The sequence below is a fragment of the Nicotiana attenuata genome, unplaced genomic scaffold (assembly GCF_001879085.1).
Source record: "Nicotiana attenuata strain UT unplaced genomic scaffold, NIATTr2, whole genome shotgun sequence".
Lineage (NCBI taxonomy): Eukaryota > Viridiplantae > Streptophyta > Magnoliopsida > Solanales > Solanaceae > Nicotiana > Nicotiana attenuata.
This window is the reverse complement of record NW_017671984.1, coordinates 180,939-200,791: the sequence shown is the minus strand read 5'-3', so window position 1 is coordinate 200,791 and position 19,853 is coordinate 180,939. Positions and strand designations below refer to the sequence as shown.

The window sequence follows — 19,853 nt, the reverse complement described above, 5'->3', positions numbered from 1 at the left end:
TATGTATAGACTCGTGGTCGNCGAGATGAGAAATCCATTGATGTGAATTTTCTGATTTTTCGAGAAGTGAGCCCGGGGCTCGGGTTTTGCTAGTTACGAGATTTTTGCTATATTTTGATTGTTTTCGATTGGGTATTGTTCCCTTGGCATATTGTGATGTATTCGCTCTGATGTTGGATACATTCGACGCGCGTGGAGGCCGATTTGAGGGGCAAAGGCGTCGCGAGCTAGAGATTTTACCGGTTCGAGGTGAGTAATGATTGTAAATGATATCCTGAGGGTTTGAAACCCCGGATTTGCACATCATAGTGCTGTATTGAGGTGACTTGCACGCCAAATAGCGAGCGTGGGGTAGAGCACCGTTGGGGATTGTGACTTGGTCCGTCCCGATTGATGAAATTACTACTTATTTGACTGAAACTACTTGTTATCATCATAATGTGGGCTGATTGACATGTTTGTGCTTCGTGCCAACTATGCGAATCCTTCAGGGATTGATATCACTGTTTTCGCATTACCTTGCATATTACTTGATCTCGGTCCCAGGGTTTTAATACTGTTTTGCAAACTCAGCCATTTTTCTGAGATTTGAAAACTTAAACAATATTTTTGACGTTTTGAGCTGAGAACTATTATTTTAATATTGCCCAAGTGGCTTATGTGCATTTCTGGACTGAGCATGGATCGGGCTGCGCGCCGCAGCAGTGCTATAGTGATTTTTGGAAATATGGATGGCTCGGGCTGAGCGCCGCAGCGGTATTGTATTGATATTGAGGCCGAGGGCCTGGTTGGTGCCACGAGATGGCTTGATTATTTGCGCTTGGGTTGTATGAGCCCCTCCGGAGTCTGTACACACCCCCAGTGAGCGCCGTCGACGTTAAATATATGGATGGCTCGGGCTGCAAGCCGCAGTGGGTACCTGACTGTACCGGCATATGCATTGCATTGCACTCATGCATTTGTTCCTATTTGTATTATCTGTCATAACATTTCAGCACTCTCATTTCATTGACTTCCATGCTATTTCTGCATTGCTTACCTGATACCCTGGTGTTATTCGTTAATGGAGTGCTGCGCCCGAGGGGCTGACTTTTGTGCTGACTTGCACTATCTATTTCGCATTCATTTTCTTAACTGCTGGTAAAAGATATTTTCAAAATGGTTTTAAACTTAGCCCAGATATTTCTAAAGATTTCACGGTTTCACTGTTTTCTCAAAGGGTTACACTGTTCTATATAGCATGATGGCTTGCTTACGTGGTTTCTTGCTGCTCAGTTATTATTTACCTTTATTACTCACTGAGTTGGAGTACTCACTTTACTCCCTGCACCTCGCGTGCAAATACAGGTATTGGTTTACCCGGTAGCGGGTTTGAGCTGGATGAGGATTTACTATCGTAGTTGAGCAAGGTGACCGCCAGCGTTCGCGGCACCGGATTTCTTCCTTTTTATTCCAGATTTATTTTTATGTATTACAAGCTTTGTAGTTGTACCAAAATCATTCTAGATGCTCGTGACTTGTGACACCCTGGACGGGCTGTGTTGGGTTGTAAATATCGTTACTTAATGTCATTAAGTCGTGTTTTGCTATTCATTTATGTTAAATTATTTTGAAAGAGACGAATTGGGTTAGTTGGCTGGCCTTGTCTTCACGAGAGGCGCCATCACGACTAGTGCGGGTTTGGGTCGTGACACACGTGGACCTCCGTAAAAAATAAGGATAAATGTGACTCATAGTATTACGGTTGGGTCTAAAATGGCCAAATAGTATAACGAAGGGTAAGTTTAAAATAATTTTCGATAGTAAACGGATATATTTGGCCCTTTTTTGAATATAACATTACATTAATTTTAATATTAGCAAAAAATTTGATCCAAAATATCAATCAATCAATTGATCGAAGCCGAGCCGAGCAACAACGACGGCGTGAGGCTTGACTTCTTCTCAACTCTTGAAGAGCTAGAAGAAGTGCAATTGTATATATACCCATCAAAATTCTTTTCCTCTCCAATATGGGACAATGTCCATTTGCCAAATAGAAAAGTTCAAAATTTTTTATTTTTCCCTCCATTTCCTATTCACTCTATTTTAAGCTATTATAATTTGTAAGCTTAAACCCAACACTGTCAATCTTCTCGAGATAGGGATAAAGTCTGTGTATGCACTATTATCCTCAAACCCCATATGTGATTTCACTGGGTTTATTATTGTTATTGTATGCACTTGTCAATAGCCAAAATGTTTTTGTATTTTTCATGCAAATACTTTAGTAGACCAGTAATATTTTTGGAGATAAATATTTATTACATAACTTATAAGGTATTCCCCCCCCCCCCCCCCCCGCCCCGGAATAATAGGTATAATTACCTTATTAACCATCGTTAAGGCTATTTTTAGTTAATAAATCTGAGACTCTAATATTTACTGAGGACAAGTGTCACAAATCTATATAAATAACGTTTGGAAATGAAAGAAAAAGAGAGTTGAAGAGCAAAACCACTTTACAGTGGGGAGAAAAAGATAAACAGAAGGATCATAAATGAGATTAAAACCCTATTGACGCAGATCGAGTTGTAAATTACGTTGATTACAAATTCATTATTTCGCTATTTGCATCTTCATCATCCATTGCAAAGTTCAGACTTCAGAGGTACAAATTCCTTCAATTTTTATGATCACCTTATTATACCTTCCATTTTCAATCTGTGAAAAATCTGTTACATCTGAACATTTCGATCTTCAATAAATGATTTTTACACTCATGTGATCATTTCATGACGTTGTTTTTGTTGTATAATACACTGTTAGTACCATTTTGAAAATACTATTGCCTTTTCGATAATAAAGTATTGATCAAAAGAGCTCAGATATTTTAATACTCCATTAGTTTGAACTTTATGTTTACACAACTCTCGTGTATCACAACTCACAATTGCATTTCTTTCACGAACATAAGAAATTAATATTTGTCTGAAATGAATTCAATACAAGCTGACAAATTTTTGCATTACTATCGCTCTCAAACTTACCAATTTAATATCCAAAATCAATTGAAGGTACCTGAAGGAAGACTATTTTACCGATATTGAAATGAAATAAGCATAGTCAAACCTCAATTAGTTTAGAATTGCAATAGGTATTATCATTACAGCGAACTAAAGTAAAGAAGTACTCCCCCCCCCCCCCCCCCACCCCCAACCCAAAAAAAAAAAAATTCAATTTGCTTTATAGTACATTTCTAGCAAGAATCATATTTTATGAGCATTTCGTCAATGACCAAATAAATTTTATGTGAGTTTTATGTGTAATATCCCTTCACCTTTAAATTAAGTTTTGAATTTGAGGTCTATAATTTCTTGTGATCCTTACGCCTATAATTAATAACCTTTTTTTTCTTTTCACCTTTTACTTTTTAGTTTCAAATTTAAAAGTTTTTCAAAAGATAAATTAGGTAAGTAAAGTTTGAAGAGTAGCTGCAATTGGTTGTTGAAATGATGGGCTCCGGGAAGGCAATAAGAGATGAGTATTATATACATACCAAATCACATGTCACACGTAGTGATTTAATATTTGTACACACAATCCACACACCAACCTTTTATTATTTATACTGAAAATAGTATTCCATTGAAGAAAATCATTTTTTGATTCTTAGAAAGTGTTCACACCAAAGTGAGAGAGATGCATCTATGGCCATCAATGAGATTAAGGGACTCATTCAAATTGGGTTACTTGAAGAATCTAGAATGGAATCTTCACAGAATGGACAGTCAGAAGAAACGTAACAAGTCCCAGAACTGTGGAAATAATGATCAGAAGCTTCTGGATGATGAACCAAGCAGTTCTAATACCAGCGGTGGAGGAGGAGGGAAATTGGTTGTGATTTGTAGGGACTTACTCATGATCCTTTCTTGTTGTTACTGCTGTTTCTGCTGTGGAGGTACTTCTTGCTTCTGGGTTTTACCGTGAATTTCATAGATTTTATTTTTGGTGATTTATATGAGGGTTTTTTTTTGCTTTCTTTTAGTTAGAAATTGAATCTTTGGCTCACAATAAGGTTCTTTACTTTTTGTTGATACTGTCTTCCATTGACTTTTTCTATTTCACGGTATTCACTTCCCAAGTTGAGTTTGCTTGACAATTTCTCTATTAGGGATTCAGTTCAGAGCTAAATAGAGATGCCTTTTTAACATTTTTGAATTACTCATTGTTGAGTTCGTAGTCCACTAGCTATACTACCTGTGAGCAAGGTCAAACCATGATGAGAAAGCAAAAAATGTGATTTGAGGAGTTACTGGATGTGCTGGTAAACTAAATTAGGCATGAAATTGCTCATAGATTGAGCTTGTATATTAGACCAACAACAATTAAACAGATAAAAAGCAAAAGTTAGATTTAAGGGGTAAACCTTTTTTTGTTTTGTTTTTGAGAAGGCACTTACTTAGGGAGCTTGTGCAATGAAATGGCAAGAGATCATTCCCACACCACTTCCTCTCCGCCTTATTTCCCAGATAATTTCCCATTTCCAGCCTCATTGCAACATTATAGTATGGGGTTCCGTTCCCATAAGCATATTCATGGAAGATTACTTGCACTTAGTTAGTTGTGCTGGTTCCTCTAAAGCAGCTACAAATCTTGCCTAGTCTGGGAGCATGTGGATGCTGCAAGCGAGTTAAGTGATTAAAATGCTACTTCAAAATTTCCGGTTGAGGAGCATGTACTTAAAAACCAGGGAAGTATAGCCCAGTCACTTTTGTGCAATAGAGCTCCTAAAATACCTGGAAAAGTAAATCCTACTCAACTTTGTCAAAAGATACTAGTATTGGTTATCAAAGGTTATGGCCATCCTTCATTTTCTCTTACTGAAGTTGAAATCTATAAATCTTCTCCACTTTCAGTGTTAAGCATACATTTACTGGTTTTGCACACTTTACAAAGGCCTCACTTGCTTCAAAAATATAAGCTTTCAGTTGTGATGTGGTAAAATACCTCCTTTATCCAATGGAAGAGCACAGCCTGGACTAGAAATCCCCATGTATAATTGTCTGCTGCTCCACCTTTACAAGTGTTATTCATACGCTTGGTAATACATGCACGAAAGAAAAATAAATCATGTATATTCGTTTGCATTTACATGTAGTTGGTTGCCAAAGAATAGGGTGCACTCATGCTTCTAGACATTGCTTTAACTTGAGATTTGCTCTATATGGCATGAGTGCCACTTATAACTAGGGTGAAGCTAGAGTATTAGCTACGGGTCGGATAAATCCATTAGCTTTTGCTTATTTCATACATTTGTATTAGGAAATCCATTAAATACGTATAACTTTTTAATTGCAAACCTGGAAACTAAGACGAGTTATGTGTTCGGTGGCAAGTTCTGAACCCATAAACGTTGAATCCTGGCTCCGAATCGTATAAATTAATACTCATGTAATTAGAAAATTAGTATTAGTTGTTCATATTTTTATAGTATGGTGTTATTTCTGTCCCGTTGTACAAGAACAAATGTGATATTCAGGACTGCAACAACTATAGGGTATCAAGTTGCTGAGTCATACTATGAAAATTTGGGAGAGGGTGGTGGAGAGGAGGGTGCGACGTAGTGGTACTATTTCCGAGAACCAGTTCGGGTTTATGCCAGGAAGGTCTACTACATAAGCCATTCACCTTGTGAGGAGATTGGTGGATCAATATAGGGAAAAGAAGAAGAACTTGCATGTGGTATTCATAAAGCTGGAGAAGGCTTATGATAAAATCCTGAGAGAGCTCCTATGGAGATGTATGGAGGCTAGCGGTGTCCCAGTGGCATATATTAGGGTGATTAAGGACAAGTACGAGGGAGCGAAGACTCGGGTGAGGACTGCGGGAGGGGACTCAGATCATTTTCCAGTGGAGATGGGGTTACATCAGGGATCGGCTCTTAGCCCATTTTTGTTTGCCTTAGCGTTAGAGGTGCTGACACGACACATACAAGAAGAGGTGCCATGGTGTATGCTATTCGCTGACGACATAGTCCTGATTGATGAGACGCGTGAGGGAGTTAACGCTAGGTTGGAAGTTTGGAGAGAGACGCTGGAGTCTAAGGGTTTTAAGTTGAGTAGGTCAAAAACTGAGTACTTGGAGTGCAAGTTCGGTGATGGGATGCACGAAGAAGGAGTGGAAGTAAAGATTGGTACTCAAGTCGTCCCCAAAAGAGATAGTTTCAAGTATCTTGGGTCGATTCTTCAAGGCAACGGGGAGATTGACGAGGATGTTACCATCATATTGGAGCGGGCGGACAAGGTGGAGGCTTGCCTCGGGGGTTTTGTGTGATAAGAGTGTGCCACCTGGACTTAAGGGCAAATTCTACAGAGTGGTGGTTAGATCAGCTATGTGGTATGGGGTTGAGTGTTGGCCCGTCAAGAAGTCCCATGTCCAGAAGATGAAACTAGCTGAGATGAGGATGCTGAGATGGATGTATGGTCATACCAGGAAGGACAGGATCATGAATGAAGTTATTAGGGACAAGGTAGGAATGGCATCTGTGGAGGACAAGTTGCGGGAGTCGAGGCTGAGATGGTTCGGGCATGTGAAGAGGAGAGACATAGATGCTCCGGTCAGGAGGTGTGAGAGGTTGTCCATTGCGGGTTTGAGGAAGGGTAGGGGCAGGCCTAAGAAGTATTGGGGAGTGGTAGTTAGGTAGGACATGTCATTGCTCCAGCTTACCGAGGATATGACCCACGATAGAAAGACGTGGAGGTCGAGGATTAAGGTTGAAGGTTGACAGTTAGTAGTGTGTTCATCCTAGGGTTACCAGTAGTACGACGACTAATTTTGTATTATCTTATTCATGATTCTTTACTATTACATGTTGTGTCATTCATGCACGTTACCTTAATGTATTTTTGTTACTATTGTTTGCTACTTGTTTGCTTATCTCCGTTGTGCCTTGAGCCGAGGGTCTATCGGAAATAGCCTCCCTATCTTTATGAGGTAGGGGTAAGGTCTGCGTATACACTACCTCTCCAGACCCCATTTATGGGAATACACTGGGTTCATTGTTGTTGTTGTTTTTTTTGTAAGTTATGATCATATAACTACGCATAGTGACTTTAAAGTAGCAAAAGCTGCAGCTTTTGTATGACAAGTGATAATTCTTGATATGAAAAGCTGCTGATGAATCTTGTTGTCTGACCTTTCAACAGCACGATGAAGTAGATGAATTACCACCATGCACTGTCTAACTAAGGTCACATGTCTCATATTTTATAAGCTCATTTCTCATTGAGCTGAAACCATAGAGCTACAATAGTAAGTTCTTTCCCGGAAAACCAAAGTTCTTAATACACGTTGAGCAAGGACTATTTTTGAAACATAATAGAATTGAATACTGCAATTTGTCAAATTAGAATAAATATATATTACATGGATGGACATTTTTTAAGAAGGCACGAATCATAGTAGTTTTTGCTAGAACTTATAGCACACACATAGTGGAGCTCCAGCAATGATCATGCTGTTAAGGTGATAAAGTTTGTATTCCAACTTCATATTTTCAGATACTTTGATATGGTGTGGACGTGATTCTTCGTTGTGCTCTATAATGGGGCACTTGCTGGTTGACTTGAGATCGTAAGTGATAGTGTGAGGCAGGAACTAATTGATAGATTTGCACTTGTTTTGGCGACATTGATAATTGATGATGTAAGGAATCTGTGAAAGGAGAGTGCAGATACGTGCATAGAATAGCAAGTTCACTTTTTTTTAAAAGAGTGGTGTTTGAAGGAGGAAGATATGCAGATATGAGGTTACAGGTCTAGTTCTATTGGTAATTTGTGTTTTCATGGGTAGTAGGCCTTTACATCTGGGATTTTTAAGGTGGTGTTGGAAAGTTTACGGGGGTAGCTCTAGCTGATGTCCAATGATGACTAGACTGTGCCAGGTCTGACGAGAACATCACTAGTTTTTGTAGTAGGCTTTCGGGTGGTTCATGTGATAAGGGAGTGGTGTGGACCACATGCGAACTGTGCAAGTGGGTCAAATTAGGTCCAGGAAGAATATGAGAAGAGAGAAATGTGGTAATGAGATGTTTAGAAGAGGTGGAGAGTGGAGGAGATGGCAGGATTAGTGGGTATCCAACATTAGAGGCAGTTGCTAATGATACATGGTAGTGGGAGGGGAAATTATTGAAGGAAGCTACTGCAACAGTCAGTGTCTTCTCTGGGCTTTTCTTGAGAAATTCTCTTTTACCTTACAATCACGCTTGCTAAAAGTAATTACTTCTATTTTAAGTTTTAGCAGCAAAGCAATTTTGAACGTTCTTAAAGTGTACAAACATAAGGTGACAATCCAAGTTCACTATCCAGTATAAAGAAAGTATACTTGTTTCGTTGTTGGCTGGTTGAGATAATTTCCTCTTAATTGGATGGAATCCCTGCTTTTAGCTTTTTTATTATACTAGCATCTGGTGCTAGAAAACCTAAATATCTTGTTCAAGAATCAAGATATACGATTTTATCAGAGGAACTTCTAGAGAACGGCAGGCAGGCTATTATGAAATTTTCTGAGTGTTTACTTTATTCTGTAAACGTTTATAACTATTACTACTACATTTATATGAGCTAAGTTGTATCCTGAATTGTAAATCAGTTACCGGTTTTCTGCCTCTTGTAGTAGCAATTCTTTGTTTTCATTTGTGTCTAATCTTAAAAAAGAACTATTTACCAGTCTTAGTTACATCTGATAATTGCGTCTCTCTTACAGCCTGTATTGCTGATGAAGAAGACTAAAGACAGGACAGCTATTGGGAGAAAGAGAGTACATTATGGAATTAGAAGATGTAAAGAAAAGATTGGAGTTTAATGAAAATGGTCAACTGCAATTAAAGCTTCGCAACTGTTCCGATGTTAGATCTTTTAGAATCATAGTTTAAGTTTCATCTTTAATGTTAGATCTCAATAACTGGCACCTATTTTGCCATCGTTACAAGCTATCTTTTGATATTAATTAAATTAAATATTCTTGAGGGGCTCAAAGTGTGTCGAATTGAGCCATGCAATGTGAGTGATTAGGTATTTTAGAGAGAGAAATTGAGTAGAAAGGGAAGAAGATAACTGTTTCATTCATCTCAATTGAAGGCTGATACACAGCTTATATACTTTTAACTAACTCTAAACTGATTTTAACTAACAACTAATAACACCAGCTAATCACAGTTAGTCCAGCTAATCACAGTTAGCACTACTCCACTTCTGCTTCTCTATTCTATATTTCATTACTCCCCCTCAAGCAGGAGGGTGAAAGACATCGAGCACTAGCTTGGATAGAAGAAGATGGTGTTGGCTAACTCCCATACCTTTTGTAAGAAGGTCTGCAAGTTGAGACTGTGTGGCAATGTAGTTGGTCTCAATAAGTCCTTCCTTTATCTTTTCCCGAACAAAGTGACAATCAATATCTATATGTTTGGTGCGCTCATGGAAAGTGGGATTTGCAGCAATCTGGACGGCTGCTTTGCTATCACAGTGAAGTTGAATTGGTTTGGAAACTATCACACCTATGTCTTGTAGTAATCCAACCAACCATACAATCTCTGCCACACTTGCTGCCATACTTCTATATTCAGCTTCAGCTGAACTTCTACTGACTGTGGATTGCTTCTTTGTTTTCCATGAGACCAAAGAATCACCTAGTTTAATCACATACCCTGTGACTGATCGCCTGGTATTGGGGCATGCTGCCCAACAAGAGTCACAATAAGCAGTCAATTGAGTGGCTGGCTTATGGCTGAGAAAAATTCCCAAACCTGGGCTACTTTTAATATATCTCACCACCCTTAAAGTTGCTTCCCAATGTGATTTCTTGGGCTGCTGCATAAATTGGCTAAGGACCTGGACAGGGAAGCAGATATTTGGGCGTGTGATAGTAAGATAAATCAACTTACCCACCAATTTTTGATAACCTGCCACCTCTTCAAGTATAGGGTCATTAGCTACTCCAGCCAATCTGTCTAATTCGACAGTCGTGAGTCTAGTGCTTGCTTCAATTGGTGTGGAAGCTGGTTTTGCACCACTTAGCCCCACATCTGAGATCAGTTCTAAAGCATACTTTCTCTGATTGAGAAGTATGCCCTGTTTTGACCTCAACACTTCAATCCCTAGGAAATACTTGAGTTCTCCAAGATCTTTAACTTAGAAATTGTTGTGGAGAGATTGTTTTGCTTCTTCAATGAGGTGTATGTTGTTCCCAGTAATAAGAAGATCATCAACATAGATTAGAATGATCACTATATTGTCTCCTTTCCTTCTAGTGAACAGTGAGTGATCATGTGGACTTTGACAGTATCCTGCTTCCATCAAAACAGAGGTGAGCTTGATATTCCATTGCCTCGAAGCTTGTTTGAGACCATATAAGGATTTCAAGAGCTTACATACCCTATACTCCCCCTGCCTGTGAAATCCTTGTGGCAAATCCATATAGACTTCTTCATATAAATCCCCTTGAAGAAATGCATTGTTGACATCCATTTGATATAGGCACCAATTCTTTGAGGCTGCCACACTGATGACTGTTCGAACAGTGACCATCTTTGCAACAGGAGAGAAGGTTTCATGATAGTCTAGACCCTCTCTTTGTGTATACCCCTTAGTTACTAGTCGTGCCTTGTATTTGTCAATCTCACCATTGGCTTTGTATTTAATCTTGTATATCCACTTTGAACCTATAGTTTGCCGTCCCTTGGGCAATGAAACTAACTCCCAAGTTTTGTTCCCTTCCAGTGCATTAATTTTTTGTTGCATAGCCAAAATCCAGTTGGGATCTTGAGAAGCTTCTTTGAATGACTTAGGCTCAGTTGATGTAGAGAAAGATCCCAAGTAAGCTTGATAATTGGGATGAAGATGAGTGTAGCTGACATGGTTGGATATAGGATAAGAGCAGTGGGCTTTTGACTTCCCAGTAGTGATATAGTCACTGAGCCAAATTGGTGGTCTAGTTGTTCTGCTTGGCCTGCCATGGGCATTCCCACCTTCTTCATGTTGTTGGACTGCTGTAGGTGCTGATTCCGCTGGTTGTAGTTCAGCTTGATCTGGTCCAAGAGGTGTGGGGATTTCCAGATCTTGCTGGGGATCTACTCCAATATTAGTGTCCAATGTTGCTTCAGGGACTGATGATATGTCTTCTGCAGTGACAATATCTGTAGGTTCAAGTTGGGATTCTGCACTATGTTGACATTGATCATATGCCTCTCCTGCATGTGGCTGAATAATTCCTGCAGTTGTAATGTTATTGAACAAGGAAAAGTTACTTAAATTTTTCTACAGCTTCAGTTTTAAAAGGAAATATAGATTCCTTGAATTGAACATCCCTGCTAATGAACACTTGATGGTCTTCAAGATCATACAATTTGTAACCTTTTTGTGTTTTTGAATAGCACACAAAGATTGTCTTCCTGGCCCTTGAAGTGAACTTATCACCTCTAGGCAACCTGCTAGCATAGCAGAGACATCCAAAAACCTTCAGATGAGATAGTTGAGGCAACTTGCCATATAGCAGCTCAAATGGTGTTTTTCCTTGCAGCACTTTGGATGGCAGTCGATTGATCAAATATACAGCAGTCCTCACACAATCTCCCCAGAACTTTATAGGTACTGAACTCTGCCAAGGCTCTAGCCACCTCTAGAATGTGTCTGTGCTTTCTCTCCACAACTCCATTTTGTTGTGGAATGTATGGACAGCTGCTTTGATGAATTATACCATAGGAAGACAAAAGTTCATCACACTTTGAGTTAAAGAACTCACTACCATTATCTGATCTAAGAATCTTAACAGTTTTATCAAACTGATTCTTTATTAAGGCAAGGAAGTTTTTCAACACTACAATCACTTCACATTTAGATTGGATCAGGCAAATCCAAGTATGTCTATTGTAATCATCTACTATGGTAACAAAATAGTGTCTTTTGTCATATGTAGGTTTCTTGTAAGGTCCCCATACATCTAGATGCAACAGTTGAAAAACACAATTTGAACTATTATTACTAACAGGAAACTTTAGTCTACTTTGCTTTGCCAAAGGGCAAATCTCACAGCAGCTTAACTGTTCAATATCTAGTTTATTTTTGACATCTGCAATATGTTGCATTGCTCCAATAGAAGGATGTCCAAGTCTCCAATGCCATAGCTTTCCACAATTATCATCCTTATGCACTGCTGCTCCAATTGCAGGTTTTATTCTTTCTTGTAGTATGTATAATCCTTCCTTTTCTTTACCAATCCCCAGAACCTTCCCATTGAAGAGCCCCTGGAATACACAAAAATCAGGAAAGAACAAAGCCACACAACAAAGCTGTTTGGTTATCTTGGACACTGAAAGTAGATTAAACTTGAAATCTGGCACATGAAGCACATTCTCAAGCTTGTAGCTTCCGAAAATCACTGCATCTCCTATATTTGTGATTTCTACTCTACCACATGTGGGAACCTGTACTCTATTGTTATTTTGATTTTTTAAGGTTCTAAAGGTGATTAGTAACTCCTTGTATGGTGTAATGTGGTGAGATGCCCCTTTATCTATTATCCATTCACAATCAAAGTCTTTGAATAGCAGTGAGGTCATACCTGCCATGTTACTTGTTATGTTATCTGCATCATCACTGGTTGTTGGTTTGTTCAGCATGTTCATTATCTGCTTGTATTGTTGTTCAGTGAAGAAGTGACCTTGTGTTTCCGGTGACTTCATGCTTTCTCCTGCTACTGTGGAATTAGCATAAGGTCTGAATCCACTAGTTTGTGATCCTTTCTTTTTGCTTTTAAAATCCTGTGGTAACTAACAATTTTGTAACAGTTTTCCTTCAAATGTCCCTTATAACCACAATGCTCACATATTATGCCAACTCCAAGCCTTTTAGGTTTAGGACCTTGATAAGTTCTTCCTGCCAACATTGTCAATGGCTCCTTGTTAACATCTACTACACCTAACAATCTTTGACTCTCTTCCTGAGAAACAGTCGCATAGGCTTCATTTACAGACACTACAGGTCTCCTTGCTAGTAGATTACTTCTTAGATTACTGTAGGATTCATTAAGTCCCATAAGGAACTGCAACAATCTCTGTGATTTCAAATGAACTACATAAGGCAGGGATTCTTCACAATCACAGGAAGGAAGTGGGGCTAAGACATCTAACTCGTCCCAACAATCCTTCATTTTAGAGTAATATGAAGTAACAGACTCAGTTCCTTGCCTCAAAGTGGCAATTTCAGTCCACAAGTGAAATATCCTAGTTAAATTCGATCTATCAAACCTCTCTTCAAATTCACTCCATACCTTCTTAGCATTAGATGCATATACAATACTGGCCATCAATTCCTCCGCAACAGTGCTTCCTATCCATGACAGAACAATAGCGTTGCATTTCTCCCATTGCTCCGCTAATGCACCCTTGTACATGCTTTTAACACAGGTTCCGTCCACAAAACCTAGCTTTCCTTTGCCTCGAAGAGCTAATTTCATGGCTCTACTCCACAAAGCGTAATTGTTTGGTCCTGTGAGCTTCGGCTGTATTAGCACAATCCCAGGCGAATCTCCAGGTTGAAGATATAGCGGATGATTGTGATCTAGAGAAGTAACTTCATTTCTGCAAATCGAGCTTTCATTTTCTCCCATTTTTTGTCAGAAAATCGAGCTTTACGATCCTCTGCAATAATCTGGGAAACCACACAAATTATGCTTTGTGTTCTTCTGCAGATCTCGATCTACTTCAACGCATGAGTTATCCTCAATTCACCCGCTCTAATACCATGTCGAATTGAGCCATGCAATGTGAGTGATTAGGGATTTTAGAGAGAGAAATTGAGTAGAAAGGGAAGAAGATAACTGTTTCATTCATCTCAATTGAAGGCTGATACACAGCTTATATACAGACCACTCTCACCTCACACACGTGCACATCACATGACACTTTTAACTAACTCTAAACTGATTTTAACTAACAACTAATAACACCAGCTAATCACAGTTAGTCCAGCTAATCACAGTTAGCACTACTACACTTCTGCTTCTCTATTCTATATTTCATTAAAGTGAAATGTGTATCGTCATTAAATATCTTGCGAATGTACCAAAAAATAATAAAAAAATATCTCTCGATCCAGTTAAACAATTTTGAGGGGCTCGAAAGGGAAAGCGAATTAAATTGAACGAAGAAAAAAAGAGTTACTTGTCTTGAATGATACTCCTATATTTGGTAATTTAGTAACTTTGAAAAAAGTCCAATTGTGAAGCTTTTAGCAAAATTATGGAGTTTGGGGATACTATTCGGGATTTTTTCTAAGATACCAAATAGGACACTTGTTATCTGCTTTAACGAGAGAATTGGATCTTTAAGAAGTGGCAACTATTTTTTAATAAAATATATACCATTCGGCAAATATATACTAATATATATAACTTATCCTGGGTTATATCAGTCAGGCTAAATAATCAATTACTAGTATGTATGAGATTGACAGATATCAAACAATGGGGTAACCTTTTTTTTTTTAAAGAAGGTAAGGAGTTTTGCACATTAGTAGATATTGTGCAAAAGGGTTTCGCATTATGGACGGATGAGGGTTATAAAGCTAGTCTAAGAGAGGCGGATGCGAATAGGTAGCTGGAATATAGGAACTTTGACAAAAAAGTTAATGGAATTAGTGACTACCTTAAAAAGAAGAGAGTTGATACGCGTGCTTTCAAGAAATTAAGTGGACATGACAAAAGGCTAGATAGATAGGTAATACAAGTTATAAACTATAGTACTGTGGAATAGATAAAAGTAAGAACATAATGAGAATTATTATAAAATCAGGACTCAAAGATAAGGTTGTAGAGGTAAAATAGATTAGAGATATTATTGCAGTAAGGTTTGTATGGGGAAGGAGACAATCCATGTTATCTATGCCTATGCTCCATAAATAGGATTAGATGCAAAAGCTAAAACTAAGTGTTGGGAGTATATGAATTTTTTGATTCAAGGAATTCCAGCATATCAACATATCTTTATAGGGGAGATTTAAATTGCCACGTAGATAAAAATAGCGACGATTTTGAATAAGTACATGGGGTTATGATTATAGTAATAACGAAAGAAAGAGTATCTTAGAATTCGTTTAGCTTATGATTTAGTGATAACTAACACATATTTAAAAAAGAGAAATTCTCACCTAATAACTTATAAGAGTAAGGGTAACCATAATCAAATCGAATTTACCCTTACAAGATATGAGATAGAAGTAATGACCACCCAATATAGGTTAGTAGTCTTAAATGTAAAGCAAAAGAGTAGATTGAAAAAGGAGATAAATTGCAAACTACCCATGACAGTTTTGTTGTCAAAGTTTCCCCATTGAATTCCACTAAAGATTTTAAGATCCTACATTGATTGTTTTAATTTGGAGGGAGCGAAAAATGGAAAAAATTAGAGTATAAAAATCTTGTTACGTTAGGTAATTAAGTACAAATACTCCTAATAGTGATAATTATGGTTTCAATTTTACATATCCAGATAAATTTTTTTAAATATTTGATCTCGCCCAACTCTAGTCCTAAAAGGATAAGCGCTCGCTGCAAATATAATCCAAACTCCAGAGTCGAATCCCACAGAGCACTAATGTTTCACTATAACTGTTCAATATCACTAAGAAGAAAAGTTCGAACAATTCCTAAGTTATAAAGATTGTGATTCTTATTTTAAACTAATTGACTAGCAACTATTAAAAGTAGTAAAAATTACTAACTAAAGATACTAAGGGTTGGAGACAAGATTAAGGAGGTCTAAAGTTACGATTTCCCCAATTATCGGAATCCTTCCTTCTGCGTCTCCTGTAATTTCGCTAATTATTCTCTACTGACTGTGACACTTCAGGTGTCGTAATTCTCTCCGAGAAACTACAGTAATTTACTAGACATATTCTCCCCGAACTACGCTAGCTGACACAATCTTACCGCTCACTATGACCATATCAAGGCTTTGTTATTCCTAAACCCACCTTTAAACCTGCCGTATTGATTCCTCATATACATAGAAGTGACGTTGTTCAACAACTATCTAACTATGTACCTTTTCCCAAGCAATACATAAAAAATAGGCACTGTCAATTGATGGCCATTCAATCAACAAAAATAAGCATGTAGTTGAACAAGTAAAGAAATTCAAAGGCTAAATTATATTCAAACTTAACAAGAATTCATCCTCCAAAAGGTTCCATCAAAACCTCAAATAATATTAGCTATCCATAGTAGTATGTGAAAGTACAATTTAAATTCTTAACCAACAATAGAAAACAGGAAGAAGAAAGGAAAAACTCGTGGTTGAATCTTCCTCCTTGCTCCTAGTGTATTCTTGCCTCCAAAGGTGTTGTGTAATCCTAAAGTAGTGTCCCCTCCTCCAAAGTTGTGTAAAAATCATGTTTAGCGTGTATTTATATGACGTAGGTAGGGTGGAGGGCCGTCCAATACAATCCAATAAGAGAGCTGGAATCCGTGTCTGCCTTCACGCGTCGCACGCCCATGGACGCGGACTTAGCTTTTGCAAATTTTCGGTTCGCGAAGCGATCCGTGCCTTCGCTTCACTTTGCTATTTTGTGCCTTCAGTTTTCTCTTTTTTCACGTCCGTTTTGTGCCACACACAAGATTGGACGAGCTTTCAATTCTTTCCATCTCTTCCTTTTTGTGTCAAATTGTCATCTTTTGATCATTTATCATCCAAACTCGTTCCTACACGTAAGAAACATAATAAGCATGTTTCACTTTAAAAAACACGTAATCTCCCACGACTCACACAAAAATTAATAAGCAAATATACTAGTAAAAAATATGCACTTTTCATCCTATATCAACATTCCCTTATGAGTTTTGGCAAGTTTTGAAATAATGATGACCAATCAACCATGCAATCTCACTTAAAATCTTTTTAGCTGAAAATTATTTTGTCAATTGGCCTATTGATGTACAATAATACATTAAATGTATTAGTGAGGGGCAGTTAAGGAGCTGCTTGGGAGGAAAAACTTACCCACAAGGTGATACACAGAATTTGACACCAAATTTAATACTTTACAAATGACTATGTGATAAATATTAATTAATAATAACTACACGATTACATATATCATTATGGAATTTTCAGATAGACTACTCATACATTAAACATTATAATGCAATGTACTATTTTCATATTTAGGGAAAAGCAAGCATCTAATTTCCGTAACATTTGTATCAAGTGAGTTTTATTTTCTTTATAAAGGTTTTTAGTGATTTCCATTTGAAGGAACGAAAAGAATGAAGCATCCAGTTGCAGAGGCGAACGAGGTGAGCCCATTCGGGTCATTGAGCCCCGACGAGTTCTATTCTCACCACTCAGTGAGTCACGGCTCCGAGTTCATCACTAATTCTCGAGGTCTCAAACTCTTCACTCAGTGGTGGACCCCACTCCCTCCCGCTAACCCTATCGGCGTCGTCTGCGTTGTTCACGGATTCACCGGCGAGTCCAGCTGGTTCGTTCAACTCACCGCCGTTCACTTCGCCAAGCACGGTTTCGCCGTCTGTGCAATCGATCACCAAGGCCATGGCTTCTCCGATGGCCTCGTGGCTCATATACCCGACATTAACCCCGTCGTCGATGACTGTATCTCCTTCTTCGATTCTTTCCGTCAGCGCCACGCGCCGCCGTATCTCCCGTCGTTTCTCTACGCTGAATCTCTCGGCGGCGCAATTGCACTTCTCACCACTCTCCGGCAGGGAGATTCTGCTCTTAATAGGCCTTTTGACGGCTTCGTTTTGAACGGGGCCATGTGCGGTATCAGCGCTAAGTTCAAACCGCCGTGGCCATTGGAGCATCTTCTGGATATTGCAGCATTTCTCATTCCCACATGGCGCGTTGTACCCACTCGCGGCTCTATTCCTGAAGTCTCATTCAAGGTAAAGGAGTTGAATTATATTTCTATTTTTATTCACTTTATTAAAACTGCTTTTTCTTTAATTTGGTGAATCACGAAGGTGGAGTGGAAGAGGAAACTGGCAGTGGCAAGCCCTAGGAGGCCTCTAGGGAGACCACGAGCGGCGACAGCGCGTGAACTGGTGAGAGTATGCGGGGATCTGCAGAGGAGATTCGAAGAAGTGAAGGTGCCGTTTCTGATCATACACGGCGGCGGGGACGTCGTCTGCGATCCGGCTTGCGTCGAGGACCTTTACCGGCGAGCGTCTAGTGAAGACAAAACTCTGAATGTTTACCCGGGAATGTGGCACCAGCTGGTAGGAGAACCAGAGGAGAATGTGGAACAAGTGTTCGGAGATGTTTTGGAGTGGCTGACAACCAGAGCAGAGCGTGCCGCCGGGAAGAAAGCGGCAGAGGACGGCGGCGCGTAGATAAAGTAGTGAAGGGCTTGTGATAGGAAGGTAGTTGGAGGTTTGCAGTTGAAGAGTGGTTGGATTATTATTGGTGATATCGTACTGAATTTAAGGGTGGTAAAGGAATCAAGGATATTATTAATTATTGCATGGGGTAATAGGTTCAAATAATTGTTAGAGCTGGGACAATATATTTTGTTTTTGTTGAGAAATTTACGTAGCTATACTAGTATCACTTTTATTTAGGTTCGTACTTAATTACATTTTATATCTATATTATATATTATTATCTATGTACAAAATCATAAAAAAGAAAAAAAAATTAGAAGATTAAATTTAGCATCTCATTCAATATCCTTCACCAACTTATCTTCCAAAATAGGTACTTCTCTCACAATGTAAATGAAAATAGTAAAAAATTGTCCCTAAAATTGCAGCAGCAAAGGATTCTTCATCGGTATCCATTAAAAGGTTTCGAAACTTTGATTACAAATATTTGAAATTTATGAATTTGTGATTTGTTTGGATTGAGTGTTTTTGCAAATGATGGAGAATGTACCTTATAGTTTATATATCAATTTTGAGGGAAACTGGTTATGTTTAGGGCTGGATTTACTTAAAATTTCAGATTGAAACTCGAAGAAAATGAAGTTGCAGGAATTGTATGATAAATATATCACAATTTGTTTTAGAATTGTATTAAAACTGTATGTTACTTGTATATAATACATTAATACTGTGACGACCCAAAGGGGTCATCACCGGATTTCTCTCTTTTCCGTGCTTCCGAGGCCTTGAAAACCTCATTTCTGCTTGCCTCGATTTGCGTGCGCAGTCCGGGCGCGTAGCCGGAAAGCTTATATGTTAAATTCTGTGAAAAATTTCAAAATGTGGCTTTAAAATGATTAAAGTTGACTTTGGTCAACATTTTTGGTAAACGGACCCGGACCCGTGATTTGACGGTCCCGGAGGGTCCGTAGAAAAATATGAGACTCGGGCATATGCCCGGAGTCGAATTTCGAGGTCGAGAGCCCGAGAAATGAATTTTTCTGTGAAATTATTTTTCTGAAATTATTAAGGAAAATGGAAATGAAAATTGATTAAAAGACTATGGTATCGGGCTCGTATTTTGGTTCCGACGCCCGGTACAAGTCTTAAATATGTGTTAAGCGCTTTCTGTAAAGTTTGGTCGAAATAGGATGTCATTTGACGTGTTTCGGACCTAAATATCTAAAATTTGAAGTTATGAAGTTTGAAATGAAAATGATGATCTTGAGGCTTGGTTCAATGATTTTTGATGTTATTTTGGCGATTTGATCGCCCAGATAAGTTCGTAGGATGTTATTGAGTTAGTGTGTGTGATTGGTTAGGAGCCCCGAGGGCTCGGGAGTGAATTGGAGGTGGTTCGGGGTGTTTTTACACTTAGAAAAATAGCAGATTTTGCTTCAGCTGTTGCGAGCCCATTTCCTCTTCGCGATCGCGTTCGT

At 38.6% G+C, this 19,853-nt stretch overlaps 2 protein-coding genes across 2 annotated transcripts; both read left to right on the top strand.

Moving 5' to 3' along the window:
* Positions 1-2,509: 2,509 nt before the first annotated feature.
* Positions 2,510-8,873, top strand: LOC109211175. Its single transcript, XM_019374679.1, has 3 exons — positions 2,510-2,650; positions 3,656-3,940; positions 8,746-8,873. The coding sequence occupies exons 2-3, from the start codon at positions 3,682-3,684 to the stop codon at positions 8,769-8,771; spliced, it is 285 nt and encodes a 94-aa protein (XP_019230224.1). The 5' UTR covers positions 2,510-2,650; positions 3,656-3,681; the 3' UTR covers positions 8,772-8,873.
* Positions 8,874-17,103: 8,230 nt separating this feature from the next.
* Positions 17,104-18,615, top strand: LOC109211176 (caffeoylshikimate esterase-like). Its single transcript, XM_019374680.1, has 2 exons — positions 17,104-17,937; positions 18,016-18,615. Exons 1-2 carry the CDS (start codon positions 17,299-17,301, stop codon positions 18,382-18,384), a joined length of 1,008 nt encoding a protein of 335 aa, XP_019230225.1. The 5' UTR covers positions 17,104-17,298; the 3' UTR covers positions 18,385-18,615.
* The last annotated feature ends 1,238 nt before the right edge of the window (positions 18,616-19,853 follow it).

What these genes read in the sequence shown, in the direction of transcription:
- LOC109211176 (XM_019374680.1), top strand. Translation starts at nt 17,299, where the DNA reads ATGAAGCATCCAGTTGCAGAGGCGAACGAGGTGAGCCCATTCGGGTCA. An exon ending in TTCCTGAAGTCTCATTCAAG is followed by an intron (nt 17,938 to 18,015) that starts GTAAAGGAGTTG and finishes TGAATCACGAAG; the next exon opens with GTGGAGTGGAAGAGGAAACT.
- LOC109211175 (XM_019374679.1), top strand. Translation starts at nt 3,682, where the DNA reads ATGCATCTATGGCCATCAATGAGATTAAGGGACTCATTCAAATTGGGT. An exon ending in CTGCTGTTTCTGCTGTGGAG is followed by an intron (nt 3,941 to 8,745) that starts GTACTTCTTGCT and finishes TCTCTCTTACAG; the next exon opens with CCTGTATTGCTGATGAAGAA.